Genomic DNA, 14,973 nt, shown 5'->3' on the forward strand with positions numbered 1-14,973 from the left:
GATATGTTTTTTTCTTTCTTTCTCTTTCCTAAATCATTTTCTGAAGTGTTTTAAAAATTTTGTTAATTAGTAACTCAATGACTATTTTAAAATGTACCCAAAAATGCCGTTGACGTTATGACGTACTGCACTTGGTTTGGTCCGTCCCGCCCCGAGATTCTTCCAGAACTAGCCGGCAGACCCACGCATCGAGGTGCACGGCTAGAGGATTAAACTATCCTTTATAAAATCATTTTAAATAGCTGTGCATTTCTCTGGGGTGGAGATTAAAAATGTCCGCATTTGGGACCCTTGCCTTCGATGAATATGGAAGGCCTTTCCTCATCATTAAGGACCAGGACAAGAAATCTCGCTTGACTGGCCTGGAAGCGCTGAAGGTACAAAAGCTAACGGGCTAGCCTGTTCTCTGAGCTTTTTGACGCTTCATTTAATCATATCTATAATCCAGACAACTACATACTGTTTCATGTTTTAAACTCTTATTTATTACAGTGTGCTTTTGTAGTGCGACATGGAGATAATGTCTTATTTTATTGCGTATTTTATTGTCTAATGTGATCAATAATGTGCCTCATGTCAACCAGCGGATGGTCCATGTGCTTCCTCTAGCGGCGTTGAGTCATGATGCGCAAGCAGGGAAACATTAAGAAATATATATTTTTTCTTCACGAGGCAACTGTAATTGTACCTTTACTTTATTTTTATGCAAATTGCTTGTCAAGAATACAAAAAGTATTGTTGTTTGTGACACACCGTACAATAACAATATGAGATCATGCAATGTTCAAGATTTCATCTATGCTGTCTATAATGTGCATATATTCTAATGTCATTCCTGTCTATTTCAGTCTCACATCATGGCAGCAAAAGCAGTTGCAGGCACCCTGAAAACATCACTGGGGCCAAATGGTGAGTACTCCGTTCTGCATGTAGCCTTGCCTAGTCCATTCCTTGCTGTTTTCATAATGCTGATTAATACTGTTTACAGGACTTGACAAGATGATGGTGGATAGGGATGGTGAGGTGACCGTGACCAATGATGGTGCAACGATCCTCAGCATGATGGATGTGGATCATCAGATTGCCAAACTCATGGTTGAACTCTCCAAGTCTCAAGATGATGAAATTGGAGATGGAACCACTGGTGTTGTTGGTGAGTTTGCTTTTCTTTGACAGCTCCCTCCTCCTCTGATTAAACAAAATAACCAGCTAACTGCACATAGGTTGCAGAGTTTGGCTTTTTAAAACAAAATAACCAGCTAACTGCACATAGGTTGCAGAGTTTGGCTTTTTAATTCTTGTCATTGATCTAACTCTGCATATTCCCCCCTGCATTAGAGCTGCACGATTATAGATAAATTAAGAATCACAATTTTGTTTTGTTTTTTAAATCACGATCACGATTCTGAACTGACAACTAAACAAAATAACATGTAATTTACTAGAGGTTATGATGAAATGTTAATTACTGCAGTCTATTTAAAGTGTTTAATGAGTCTGAATAAATTCATATTTTTAAATTGATTTGAATGAATGATTCAACGACTCGCTCATAGACTTCTTGTTTCCTTACTGGATGAATCAGCATTTTTTTAACAAATGATTCAGTGACACATACATTTACACCTACTGGTATAATGATGTAATTGATCATTTTAATCTGCAAGGATGCATTAAATTGATCAAAAGTGACAGTAAAGGCATTTGTAATGTTACAGAAGATTTCCATTTCAAATAAATGCTGTTCTTTTTAACTTAATATTCATCAAAGAAATTGTGAAAAAAATGAATTTTTCCACAAAAAAATGCAGTTTCCACAAAAATATTAAGCAGCACACTGTTTTCACAGTTGATAATGTTTATTTTTGCATCAAATCAGCATATTGGGATCATGTGAAACTGATGGAATTTTAAGCAGCCATTACTGTCTCCAGTCTTCACAGGAAAAAAAGACAACTTAAAAGATATGACAATACAAAGTAGTTAGTAAATAGTAAAGGCACAATATGTAATATTTTTGGAATAAAATATTTAAAAACCACTAGAACAATGTTATATATTATGTTGACTTGTGTACTTGCATTATCCCAAATGTTTCCAAGAATGTTTAAATCCAAAGAAATAAGAAATTTTAACCAGGACACCGACCATGTGAGCAACTGTTCGGATACATTCATATAGACAGAAAATAAATTATTGTTATACAGCTCAACACAGTTAGTCTTATTGTTTAATTTTCGTTTCTTGATTTACCATGAGTACCATGTTTTACCATACCTAATATCCATCAAGCTTACTACAGTGTGCATTGTCTCATAGTAGCCGCCAAGCGAACGCACTGTTGCATTAAAACAACTTTCAACACACAAATGTCTCTGATATGATAAACAGCACTGCATTACCCCACATATGCATGACCGGAAGAAGCAGAAGCGGTCAACTGCAGCATAATAAAAGCTCCACTGCTCTCGAACCATGTGTCATGCTGGTCTCTCATTAGCGGTCTCTCCAGCGGCCTCGTTCTACTCCAACAGCTTTCAGCCACACCCTGCTTTATACTACAGTAATGTTAATAAATCTATAATACATTAGCTCATCCATGAATATGATTTCTGCCCGAGTCCCGTCGGACTCTTTTCCATCGGCTGTAGACATTAAAGGTGCTCTAGAATTAAAAATTGAATTTACCTTGGCATAGTTAAATAACAAGAGTTCAGTACATGGAAATGATATACAGTGAGTCTCAAACACCATTGTTTCCTCCTCCTTATATAAATCTCATTTGTTTAAAAGACCTCCGAAGAACAGGCGAATCTCAACATAACACCGACTGTTATGTAACAGACGGGATCATTAATATGTACGCCCCCAATATTTGCATATGTCAGCCCATGTTCAAGCATTAGACAAGGGCAGCCAGTATTAACGTCTGGATCTGTGCACAGCTGAATCATCAGACTAGGTAAGCAAGCAAGGACAACAGCGAAAAATGGCAGATGGAGCGATAATAACTTGATCCATGATAACTTGATCCATGATAACATGATCCATGATAACATGATATTTTTAGTGATATTTGTAAATTGTCTTTCTAAATTTCGTTAGCATGTTGCTAATGTACTGTTAAATGTGGTTAAAGTTACCATCGTTCCTTACTGTATTCACGGAGACAAGACTGTCGTTATTTTCATTTTTAAACACTTGCAGTCTGTATAATTCATAAACATATTCATTCTTTATAAATCTCTCCAACAATGTGTAATGTTAGCTTTAGCCACGGAGCACAGCCTCAAACTCATTCAGAATCAAATGTAAACATCCAAATAAATACCATACTTGTGCAATTAGACATGCTGCATGACGAACACTTTGTAAAGATCTATTTTAAGGGTTATATTAGCTGTGTAAACTTTGTTTATGCTGTTAAAGGCAAGTGCGAGCTCCGTGGGTGGGGAGCGTGAGCATTTAAAGGGGCCGCAGCCTAAATCGGCTCATATTTAATGATGCCCCAAAATAGGCAATTAAAAAAATTAATAAAAAAAAATCTATGGGGTATTTTGAGCTGAAACTTCACAGACACATTCAGGCGACACCTTAGACTTATATTATATCTTTTAAAAAGACGTTCTACAGCACCTTTAAGACAACACCTCCTATGATTTTGCAAAATCAGGGCATCAGGCTACGCCTTTGTTCTGAGTAAGTGACCTCTAGCGGCCAAAAATTACATATTGTGCCTTTTAAATTGTAATTTTTCACAATTGTACTGTTTATGCTGTATTGATTAAATAATTCCAGCCTTGGTGATAATTAAAGACTTCTTTTAAAAAACATTTTAAAAAATCTTGCTGATCCCAGATTTTTGAATGTTGGTGGTGTGTTTTTTAGATAATCTAAAATTTGATATGTATATGTAGATTCAATGTATGTCTATCTGTAAGCTACAGTAGTAGACATCTTTTAATTTGTAATATGCCAAAGTTCAACTCAAAAGTGCTATATTATAGTATGTTTTGAAGCATATTTCTTGTTTACTCAGTGAAGCTTTGTGGTTTAATGTATATGTTTGCCCCTGTAGTCTTGGCAGGAGCTCTTCTGGAACAGGCTGAGCAGCTGTTAGATAAAGGCATTCACCCCATCAGGATCGCCGATGGTTATGACCAGGCCGCAAAGATTGCCATCGAGCAGCTCGACAAAATTGGTGATAGTTTCCCAGTGGATCCCAAAAACACAGAGCCTCTTATTCAGACGGCCATGACCACGCTAGGGTCCAAAGTGTGAGTGTCTCTGTTACTAGTTGTTTGAAATTAACCGTTTATTACTGAGAATATTGTAAGGGATCATCAAAATAATCATTTTTTTTGGTTCGTAGGATCAACCGGTGCCACAGACAGATGGCAGAGATTGCAGTCAATGCTATCCTGACGGTTGCAGACATGGAGAGGAAGGATGTCGACTTTGAGCTCATCAAAGTGGAAGGGAAAGTCGGTGGTAAACTAGAGGATACTCAGCTCATCAAAGGTGTCATTGTGGACAAAGAGTTCAGTCACCCTCAGATGCCCAAGGTTTGTGTTTACTGTTAAAGTGCCTCTATTATGCTTTTTTGAATATTAGCTTTCATGCAATGTAGCTGTCTGTGAAGGTAAACGATCTGCAAAGTTGTGAAGCCGAAAGTGCGTGATAAAGTTATTCTCTCAAATGAAAGAATCGACTCTGAACAGCCTAAGTGAATCATTAGTAATTCGAATCCCACTTTTGCAACGGCCACACATCAGTTGTGCTGCGTCCCAATTCGCATACTTCTACTACGCCCTAAAAGTATGTACTTTTTTTGTGAATAAAAAGTACATACTTTTTACTCATGTTTGTAGTTCTGAACTGAATCCTCGTCCAAAGCGCAATGGGTTGTAGGCAATATTAGCCTTTATAGTGTGCATGGATCCACACTTCGAGAAATAGAAGACCATCCGGGGACTTTTGGCATACTCTTTTCAACATACTATGCTTTGGGACACACTTATTTTAATCTCACATACTATTTAGGATGGATAGTATGGACATTGGGATGCAGGGAAAGTAATACGTTTGCCTAATTGCCCACCTGTGGTCTTCATTGGCTGCCTGCAAACAACGTCTACTTTGACGCGCCCTCAAGCGCTGTAGCTAGTTTGTGTTGTGTACATGTCGAGAAGGCTCTGTTTTCTGCTCTGCAAAATCAGATACTTTGTAAACACTTCCAAAGGATGAAGATGTGAAGAGTCAGTGGTTAAAATTGCTACAGCGATACAACAGAAGAATAACATTTTCATGATTGCTTCTCAAATCTTCATGAGGTCTAAATGGGATTTGCAAAATGCAGTTAAAGATAGGACGGTATGCACTATTATTGATACAGTTAAATGATACAGTTCTCACGTGCACTGCAATAAATTAGAAATATACACATCAGTTTGTTGATGGATGTACACTTGTTAATGTTGATGTGGAAGAATTACAGTTGCAACATCTCATAATATGTCATACTGATTAGTGTATCACTGAGAAACGTCCTGCTCAAGTTGTCCTTGCGATGGAGGCTTGGGATGAATAACTAGTTCTTCCAATGTTTCATCATCGAACCCGCTCTTGGATTGATATGGTAAAATCGACACCATCGTTACTGTCCGTACAGTGTGTACAATTGCTGAGGCTTAGGAAGCTGAAGTTCAACAAGCTTCCAACAGGTGCTGTAAGCGGTAGACCAGTCACAACAGATTGGGCCGTCTGGCCAATCAGAGCAGAGCAGGTTGCAGAAAGGAGGGGTTTAGAGAGACTGAAGCATCGGTCGAGTTGTTTGAGAATTTCATGCATGTAAACCTGTTAGAGGAGACCTCCAAAACAAAATTAAGAACCTTTAAAATGGCATAATAGGGGCACTTTAATATTGATTCCTGGTTCCACATGCATGGCATTGTGCATAAGGTCTTTATTAAAAAAATGTTTTATATATTCCTCCAGGTACTGAAAGACACAAAAATCGCCATCCTCACCTGCCCATTTGAGCCACCCAAGCCCAAAACCAAGCATAAGCTTGACGTGACCTCAGTGGAGGACTATAAAGCTCTGCAGAAGTATGAGAAGGACAAGTTTGAGGAAATGATTCGACAGGTCCGTACATTGCTTGTTCTGTTTGTGTGCTTTCCTAAGAGATATTGTTTTAACTCATTATTTTTGTATTTAATATGTATAAGAACATTTAATAATGTTTATATTATTTAATATGTTAGTACAGTGAAAACAGGAACATCTAAATGCAGTTTTATTTTACAGATTAAAGTGCCTTAAAGATATCTTCAGTTTCTTTAAGAAATCTTTTGATGTTTCACTCTAGTCAGTATGGAGTTATTTAGAGCTACGAAATTGAATATTCTGGAATAACAAGGGCAGTTTTCATTGAAAACTAAAATGTATTGCATCCTCAATTTGATTTTAATGATAAATGCGTATCACTGATCATATGATTGAATTTAGTTTCTGTTTTGCATTCCCCCCCATCCTGTTCCAACACTTTCTTTAAAGGTCAAGGACACCGGGGCTAATCTTGCCATTTGCCAGTGGGGATTTGACGACGAGGCCAATCATTTACTCCTGCAGAATGAGCTTCCTGCCGTCCGCTGGGTCGGTGGACCTGAGATTGAGGTTTGTAAAAACTACACTGCATTACACTACTGTTTAAAGTCTGCGTGAACTGGAAGTTTCAAACGACTTTTCTCCAGTGTTGACGCATTTCCAAGTGAAACAGAATATTAAATAGAGGGCAGAGTTTTACTTTAGCACTCCTCCTCTCCATCTCTCACTCATAGCAGAATAATGGTTTCAGAGGAGTGGTTTACGCATTTTCAACCCAAGCCGTCAAACTGATGTCATCAGGGAAGGAACGCTATTCTAGACCGGAAATAACTTTTCAGATTTTGATTAAAGATTACCGCGACACACAATTTTTTCGGTGTATTAACTTGCACGGATTAATTGCTTACCACAAGACTAGTAATATGCACTAACAAAGTAAATAGGGTCGATTTTTATTTCATGCCGACTTTAAAAGTTTGGGGTCAGTATGAGATTTTTTTTTTTTTTTTTTTGCTTTGCAAGAAGTCTTATGCTCACCAAGCATTTAATTGATCAAATACTGTGAAATATAAAATAACTATTTTAATATTTTTTTTTTAAATGTAATGTATTCCTGTGATGCAAAGCTGAATTTTCAGCATCATTACTCCAGTCTTCAGTGTCACATGATCCTTCAGAAATCATTCTAATATGATGATTTGGTTCTCAAGTAACATTTCTTATCAATGGTAAAATCAATTGTGCTGCTTAAAGTCAGCATGAAATCAAAACTGACCCTATTTACTTTGTTAGCACACATTACTAGTCTTGTGGTAAACAATTCATCCATGCAAGTTGATCCAAAAAAAAAAAAGATTTGTCTTTAATCAAAATCTGAAATTGTACTTCCCCTCTGGAATGGCCTTGCTTCTCTGATGTCAGTTTGATGGCTTGGGTAGAACCAGAACCAATGGCTCTGAGAAAAACAAGCCATGCTCTCTATTCTTCTCTTTTAATCTTCCGTTTCACTTGGAAAATACGTCATAATAGTGTCGGTCTCAACTTCTGTTTCATGCAAACTTTAATCATTTTTGTAGACACTGATTTTTTTTTTTTTGTGCTTTTTTTCTAAATTTAAAGTTCAAAACGATAGCATTTCTTTGAAGCAAATCTTTTGTAACATTATTAAAGTCTTTAGAGTCACTTTTGCTAAATAAAAGTACAGTATTAGGTATGAAAAGTATACCGTTCAGAGAAAAACTTCCAGACCCCAGACTTTAGAATGCTAGGGTATCTCACAACATTGTCTTCAGCTTTAGTGCTGATGAGTTACTAATGTCTTTTGAGAGTACAAACAAACGATTTTATGCAAACATTTCCAGCTCATCGCAATTGCTACTGGAGGACGTATTGTACCCCGATTCAGCGAGCTGACCCCAGAAAAGTTGGGCTGTGCTGGGTTGGTGAAGGAAATCTGCTTTGGGACCACTAAAGACAGAATGCTGGTTATTGAGGAGTGCAAGAACTCCAGAGCCGTGACGATCTTCATCCGAGGAGGAAACAAAATGGTAAAGAGTTTTAAGTGCTAAAATGGGATTTTGCCCCCTCAAGATACTTAATTTTTTTTTTTTTGTATCATGGTTACAATCTTGTGATCTCCATCACCTATTCATCTGAATCATTTAGATTATCGAAGAGGCTAAGAGAGCTCTTCATGACGCTCTGTGCGTCATCCGTAACCTTGTAAAGGATAACCGCATTGTGTACGGTGGTGGTGCCTCAGAGATCTCCTGCGCTCTTGCGGTCAACCTGGCAGCTGATAAGGTACTCTATTTTTGGTGTCATCTGTACTCTTCTGAGGTACAAGCGGTTTTTGTTAAGCATATTTCTAAAACACTCTGCTTCTATTCCAGTGCCCCTCTCTGGAACAGTATGCTATGAGAGCGTTCGCTGACGCTCTGGAGGTCATCCCTATGGCACTTGCCGAGAACAGTGGTTTGAACCCTATTCAGACGATGACCGAGGTCAGAGCCAGACAAGTCAAAGAAAACAACTCTGCACTTGGAATTGACTGCCTTCATTTATCAACAAATGGTATGGACTTCTTTAATATACTATTTAAAATATAATTATTGAAAATACTCAACAGAATAGGCGAATGTAATATAAAAAAAAAAAAAAGTAAATAATTATTTTTTTTAGTAGTGCAAAAGTAAAAAGTAAAATTGTTTTAAGATTTTTAAATGTTTTAGAAAGAAGAAAAAAATAAAATACAGTAGCAGACCTGCCAACATACACGCATTATGCCTAGCGGGTACGCATTTTGACCTCAAAGTACGCTGGTATGATTTGTCACTCTGAACTATGCAAAAACCTGGCTCTGTGCACGCGTAGTACTCAAATCAAGCAAAAGAAAGAATTCAACCATTCATAGAGCTGGGTTCATTTCCCCAAATAGCCAGAGGGGATGATTGACAAATGCGTAAGGCCTATCATTAAAAAGAGACTGCAGATCGACAGCTACACAAAATCCTGCTCGATTTCCCTCCTTCCACTCCTGTCGTCTGACAGTGACTGAATTCTCAAGCGAGGACAGTACAGTAGTCACACACTTTAAACTCCTTAGGATAAACGGGTATAAAATGCTAAGTAATTTTGAACAACAAATCTAAATAAAAATGAAATCGCTATATGGCTAAGTGATTATGAAAGTGCTGTGATTTGTGAATGGCTGACAAGCGTGAGTCTGGAGAAACAGGCGTTTATTCATTTATTCTCAGTGTTGAGAAATGTAGCCTACATGTTGCGTTATTGTGTTAATAATAACATACCTAATTACGTTACATAGCCTAATTATTTTGTATGAAAACTAGCATATTAGTTACTTATGCATTTAAAAGTACCGTTGTCTCACTGCTGCGCATTTGTTCTTGCTAGTGTTATTTTTCTGTCAGAAAGCATTTTGAATTATCAATCAGTGTTTTTAAGATTCGACGGACGCTGTAGTTAACACAACCCCTCGTTATAGGTCGGACTAACTTCTACATGATATTCTTAAATTATTTGTTCGTCTATTCATTGTCAACTGTTTTCTATAAATGTTTGTATTGGCTAACGTTTATTCAGCGAATGTTTGTCTTGTTTATAATGTGCAATTATCAAATGCAAAGATGGCACGTTACAAATAGAAACCATTTTTTCCTGTGGGATTTAGTATCATATTGGGATATTGGAATAATTAAGTATTTTAAATGAATCACATGTAAACTCAATGTTTTTACTGTTTTCTAAGGGTTTCTTAATTTTGGACTAGTTTTCATTACAAAACCTGTATAAACTACTGTCGGGTTAGTCGTAGTATGTAAATATAGCCTACTTGAAATTGCAAACAAAAACATTATTTTAGTTCATATTAAATAATTTAATGCAATTCAGTTGTGTTTGTCAGATTGGCAGGTCTGCAGTAGAAATAATACACTAAATTTAAAATAAGTTTTCTGTTTGAATATTTTAAAATTATTTATTTATTCCTCTGATGGAAAAATTGAGTTTTCAGCATCATTACTCCAGTCTTTAGTGTCACATTCTTTAGAAATCATTCTAATATACTGATTTGGTGCTCAGGAAACATTTCTTATTATTATCATCAATATTGAAAACAGTTATGCCACATTTTTGTGGAAATCATGATACATTTTTTCCCAGGATTCATTGATTAGAACGTTTAAAAGAGCATTATGAATTAAATCTTTACTGAATCATTCTAATGCATCTAATTCTGAAAAGTATTAATTTCATTTTTTTTTTAAACAAATTACTGACCCCAAACTTTTGAACGCTAGTGTATTTTTTTAATTTTTTTTTTTATTACAATAATAACATGTAATGGATTCAGTCTTAAACTGATACATAAAATAAATTTTGCCTTAAATTTGATTTAAATCGTGACTTTTGCAGACATGAAGCAACAGCATGTGATCGAGACCCTCATTGGAAAGAAACAGCAGATTTCTCTGGCCACTCAAGTAGTCCGGATGATTCTGAAGATTGATGACATCAGGGGTCCCGGAGAGCCGGAAGACTGAGCGACGTGTTGCTGTGTTGAAATGAACGGTCTCGAGCACTTTTAGAGGAATGTGTCGAACCTGTACTGTTATTTATCATTTGATACAGTTCAATGTAGTACCGAAGTGATCATTAAACTTTTTGTTTTCAAATCTTTGTTGTCATTATTTTATTTTAATCTTGAGGAGAAAAAAGTGCCATCATTCAAAAATACACATGCAGAAATACAAGAGCTTTTAAATGGATTTCAAATTATTGTCATCAGATTAACTGCTTCTTATCATTAAACTTTGTCATTACAGAATGTTCAACCTTCTCCTCAGTCATTTAACCTGTTGAAGTTCACATGTACTTATTCAACCAGTTGAGCAGATCTTTCCTAGCTTCCTGTATGTAAGGTTTGTCGTCTGGGTTAATGTTTTCATTCTTGCGATGGACAAACCCATGTGTCTGATTAGGGAAGATTTTCACTTGGAAGTCAGCAGTGCACTTTTCCTTCAGTCTTGTCTCCAATATGGTCACCTAGGTTAAAAGTTGGAGAACAATAAACATCAAATGATTCTGTACAAAGTTTATGGCTGATAAGGGTTTATTAATGCAGTTGGACATAATACATTTAACCCCATTTATTGTTTCTCATTCTTAAGTGCTGAAATTTAACTAATACCATATTAGACTGAATATAATCTTTTTAAAGAGAATTGTGATCTGATTATACTTAAATTGAGCCGTTTGGCCTGAAAGCAAAGCATTCGTTTGTTGCAAATCACATAAATCTCATCCATGTTACATTATCCTTATTGTGCAGCAATAAGTCAGAACTAAGATGGAATATATATTTCAAAATAAATATTTATTTATATACACATGGGAGCACATAACTTTTTTGGTCTGGTTCTCAAGGGAGCACCTGGAGATGTTGCTTGGTACTCACACTTAAGTTATCCTAAAAGCTGTCCCTCCTGCTTTCCCCCCTCTTCTTTTCTCAAACATGGTAGATGATGATGATTTTTTATTTTTATTTTACTAACATTAATGACACAGACAGACAACAGCAAGAATATTAGGCTGTTGTCACTTTAGAAGGAAAGCACGGACTGAATAAATGACACACATCCCGTTTCTTTCTCAACTGTTCAGTTGTGACAACACCAAGAGAATACTTGCCAGACAGGTATTTTGACAAAATTTTGTGTGTATGTGTCCGTTCAATCGCAAGTAAACGCGAAAGAGGAATTAATTCGCGTTTCGGGGGTGTGCGGCTGTGCGCACAGGTAAACAGCTCGCGAGTCCCGACTGTCGCCTCTTCTTCCGCTTTTAAAATCGTTTGAATGTGTTAACTGGCGAGACAAAACACGTCCAAATGATAAACTTTCACTCTATGATGGTTAAACTTAGCAGTTAATCCGCGAATCTCGTGCGTGCTGAACCGTTGGACCTTATCCGTACGGATCACGGATTAACCGCGATCTGTTGCACACCTAATAATTAAAGAACACTTATCATCATGATTGCTATTTTACCAGAGATGGAGAAAAATCCTACTCCAGTAAGTAAACGTGTCCCTGTAAACCGGTCCTCAAAAACGCTTCCCTCAATGTTTTCTGGTGCGCATCGTTTATTTTTACCGCGCATGCGCACCTGTATATACACCATTTAAAAGTTTGGTGTCTATTGTTTTTGAAAAGTCTTTTGTGCTCAACAAAGGCAGCATATTGATCAAAATAACTTTAATATATTTAAATTGTTTTCTATTTTCATAAATTTTAAAATGTAATTTATTTCTGTGATGGCAAAGCTGAATTTTCAGCATCATTACTCCAGTCTTCAGTGTCACATGATCTTTAAGAAAACATTCTAATATGCTGATTTGGTGATCAGGAAACATTTTTATTATTATTATCAATATTGAAACCATTGTGCTGCTTTACATGTTTATGGAAACCATGATTATTTTTTATTTTATTTTTTAATTTATTTTTAAAAAATCATAGCCTAGGTCTATACTGACCCCGAACTTTTGAATGTCTTAGAAATGTGTTCTTGATAAATAGCTTACCTGATCAAGTGGAATGATAGAATCTTTTTCTGCAAATATGAAGAAGGTTGGACTCTTGAGATTCCAAATTTGGAAGTCTTCCCGCTCTCTAACAATACCTGGGTTAAAGGAATTTATATATACAGTTATACAGCATATTGACATATTTTCTGTATCCTTGCCTCATGAAGATGCAACAAATACATTACCATAGACTGAGACGGCAGCTTTAATTTCTTGATACTGAAGAGCAACGTAGTGTGTGGCAACACCACCCCAACAGAAACCCACAACACCTATATGCTTTGCACCGCACTTCTCCTTAAGGTACTTCAATACAACATCCACTTCCCTGGGAAAACAACAAGATTGTTATTTCATCTTTCCTTTGAAGGCATATTCAAGTGCATCAGATAAGAAGACTTAGTTTATTGAACTAGTACTTTTTTATGTCTGTAGCCTTTCTGTCCTCAAGCCACTGCTGAAATGTTGACCAGTCGTGAGATTGGCTCCACGGCTCTTTTCCGACAAAGAAATCTGGACATATAGTACTGCAAATGCAAAATAATCAGGTAAGAACAAGGATATCTGGAGAATTTTAATATTTATAACAATATAAAACAGATATTTACATGTATCCATTTGCTGAGAGCATGTCAGCCATGTATCTGGTGTTTGGAAGCTGCCATCCAAAAATATCATGAATTACAATAATGGCCTTCTCTGATGCTTGAGGCTTCACCACATAAGCTTTAATGTGCTCGAGTTGAACTTCCTCTCCAAGACCCCCATATTCAATCTTATCCCCAATCTCACAGGGACAGGGCTTTGCTTCATTTGCCATCTGTTCATAAAAGGAAAGAAGGGTATGAACCGATTTAATCCCAAATTTCCCACCAGTGTATTTCATTTCTCAAAACAATCTTCATGCTTTTTCTAAAACGTGTTTTTAACAGTTTGTGACTGTATGTAGGTTATTCAGTTTCAAACAAAGTAACATTTTAATTCTAAAAACCAATGTTGAGGGAAAAAAATAAATGACAAATGCAGAATATTTTCACATTTACTTAATTAATGTATGTAGCCTATTCTTTGAAATCTTTATAATGTGATTCATTAAGTTACTTATTCAAAACAATAGTTATTAACATGCTTACTTTTCTGTGATCATGATTTTTATGAGATGGAGATCTTAATTATACATTAATAATCAGAGCTGGATAGATTACTCATTAATTGTAATCAGTAATATAATCTCTTAGATTACACATTTTTAGTAATGTAATCTGACTAATTTTGGATTACATTTAGATTACTTTTATGCTAACCCTTATTTGATGTCACATATTGTAGGGTAATCTTGTACTATTTTGACAGATACAAAGAAAAAATATATTCCAAAAAATAATTCTATTCACCAGTAAGAGCCTCAACAGATTATTTTTAAAGTGCAATGTATGGGCAGTTAATACTTATGATGTTTTTAAACATATTAACTTAAAATTAAGTGATTTAGAAAACAGCAACATTACAAAAATGAAAAACATGAATTCACAGCAGTATATATATAATATATATAAATAATATGTGTGTGTGTGTGTGTGTGTGTGTGTGTGTGTGTGTGTGTGTGTGTGTGTGTGTGTGTGTGTGTGTGTGTGTGTGTGTGTGTGTAAAACCCACAGAGAACATTCCCAAAACATAGCCAAACGGGAAATAGATGTAGCCTATGATAACGTTCTGGGTTAGCTCCGTAAACACGAAATCAGAACAGTCTGCACTTTCTTCTACAGTCAACTCTGTGCAAAATTAACCAGTAAATCTTTTTAGACAATTTGCCACATGTTATTTTATTAAATATGTCTAAATTGTTTGGAATTACTGGAATGCGTCACGTTTTGACCATACAGCCTATGCTTCTGACCAGAGCCGTTCTGCCAAAAGAAACGAGTGATTGAATCACGTGATTAAACTATGTGACTCCATTCAAAGTGTTCAAAGCAAATGACTCACAACAAACATTCTGTAAAGTAAGTTTGCACATGCTGCTACCGACAACAACACACGCCGCATTTTACATTGGTTTGTGTTTTGCATTTTGAAATGCACTTACCGCACCGCTGAACCTCGAATTGATTTCGCTAGGAATGAAAGGTTGAGATCTGATTCCTTATAGCAGATCAATGAACACAGACTGCAGCGTTTGTCCCTTTTAGCAAGTGGTACTCTAGCAACGCCCTTTATAAATGTGAGCTTGCGTCTTTGTTCATCATGAGTTGACAGAA

General features: G+C 36.2%; 2 protein-coding genes across 2 annotated transcripts; one reads left to right on the plus strand and one right to left on the minus strand.

The window, feature by feature from the left end:
- Positions 1 to 134: 134 nt before the first annotated feature.
- Positions 135 to 10,805, plus strand: cct5 (chaperonin containing TCP1, subunit 5 (epsilon)). The gene is made up of 11 exons (XM_048175440.1): positions 135 to 377; positions 849 to 909; positions 989 to 1,153; positions 4,079 to 4,277; positions 4,373 to 4,565; positions 5,998 to 6,147; positions 6,559 to 6,678; positions 7,971 to 8,156; positions 8,275 to 8,412; positions 8,502 to 8,682; positions 10,546 to 10,805. The coding sequence occupies exons 1-11, from the start codon at positions 273 to 275 to the stop codon at positions 10,671 to 10,673; spliced, it is 1,626 nt and encodes a 541-aa protein (XP_048031397.1). The 5' UTR covers positions 135 to 272; the 3' UTR covers positions 10,674 to 10,805.
- Positions 10,806 to 10,807: 2 nt separating this feature from the next.
- On the minus strand, positions 10,808 to 14,973 carry cmbl (carboxymethylenebutenolidase homolog (Pseudomonas)). The gene is made up of 6 exons (XM_048175442.1): positions 14,802 to 14,973; positions 13,324 to 13,535; positions 13,135 to 13,242; positions 12,901 to 13,043; positions 12,713 to 12,810; positions 10,808 to 11,175 (listed from the first exon to the last, which is right to left on the minus strand). The coding sequence occupies exons 2-6, from the start codon at positions 13,533 to 13,535 to the stop codon at positions 10,996 to 10,998; spliced, it is 741 nt and encodes a 246-aa protein (XP_048031399.1). The 5' UTR covers positions 14,802 to 14,973; the 3' UTR covers positions 10,808 to 10,995.

This window comes from Megalobrama amblycephala, linkage group LG22, assembly GCF_018812025.1.
Source record: "Megalobrama amblycephala isolate DHTTF-2021 linkage group LG22, ASM1881202v1, whole genome shotgun sequence".
NCBI classification, from domain to species: domain Eukaryota; kingdom Metazoa; phylum Chordata; class Actinopteri; order Cypriniformes; family Xenocyprididae; genus Megalobrama; species Megalobrama amblycephala.

Bases quoted from the DNA above. Each gene is read 5' to 3' on its own strand.
- cct5 (XM_048175440.1), top strand. From the start codon at position 273: ATGTCCGCATTTGGGACCCTTGCCTTCGATGAATATGGAAGGCCTTTC. The intron at 378-848 runs GTACAAAAGCTA...TGTCTATTTCAG, and splicing joins CTGGCCTGGAAGCGCTGAAG to TCTCACATCATGGCAGCAAA. The intron at 4,566-5,997 runs GTTTGTGTTTAC...ATATTCCTCCAG, and splicing joins GTCACCCTCAGATGCCCAAG to GTACTGAAAGACACAAAAAT.
- cmbl (XM_048175442.1), bottom strand. From the start codon at position 13,535: ATGGCAAATGAAGCAAAGCCCTGTCCCTGTGAGATTGGGGATAAGATT. The intron at 13,243-13,323 runs GTAAATATCTGT...TTGCATTTGCAG, and splicing joins CTCTCAGCAAATGGATACAT to TACTATATGTCCAGATTTCT. The intron at 11,176-12,712 runs GTAAGCTATTTA...CTTTTAACCTAG, and splicing joins CTATCATTCCACTTGATCAG to GTGACCATATTGGAGACAAG.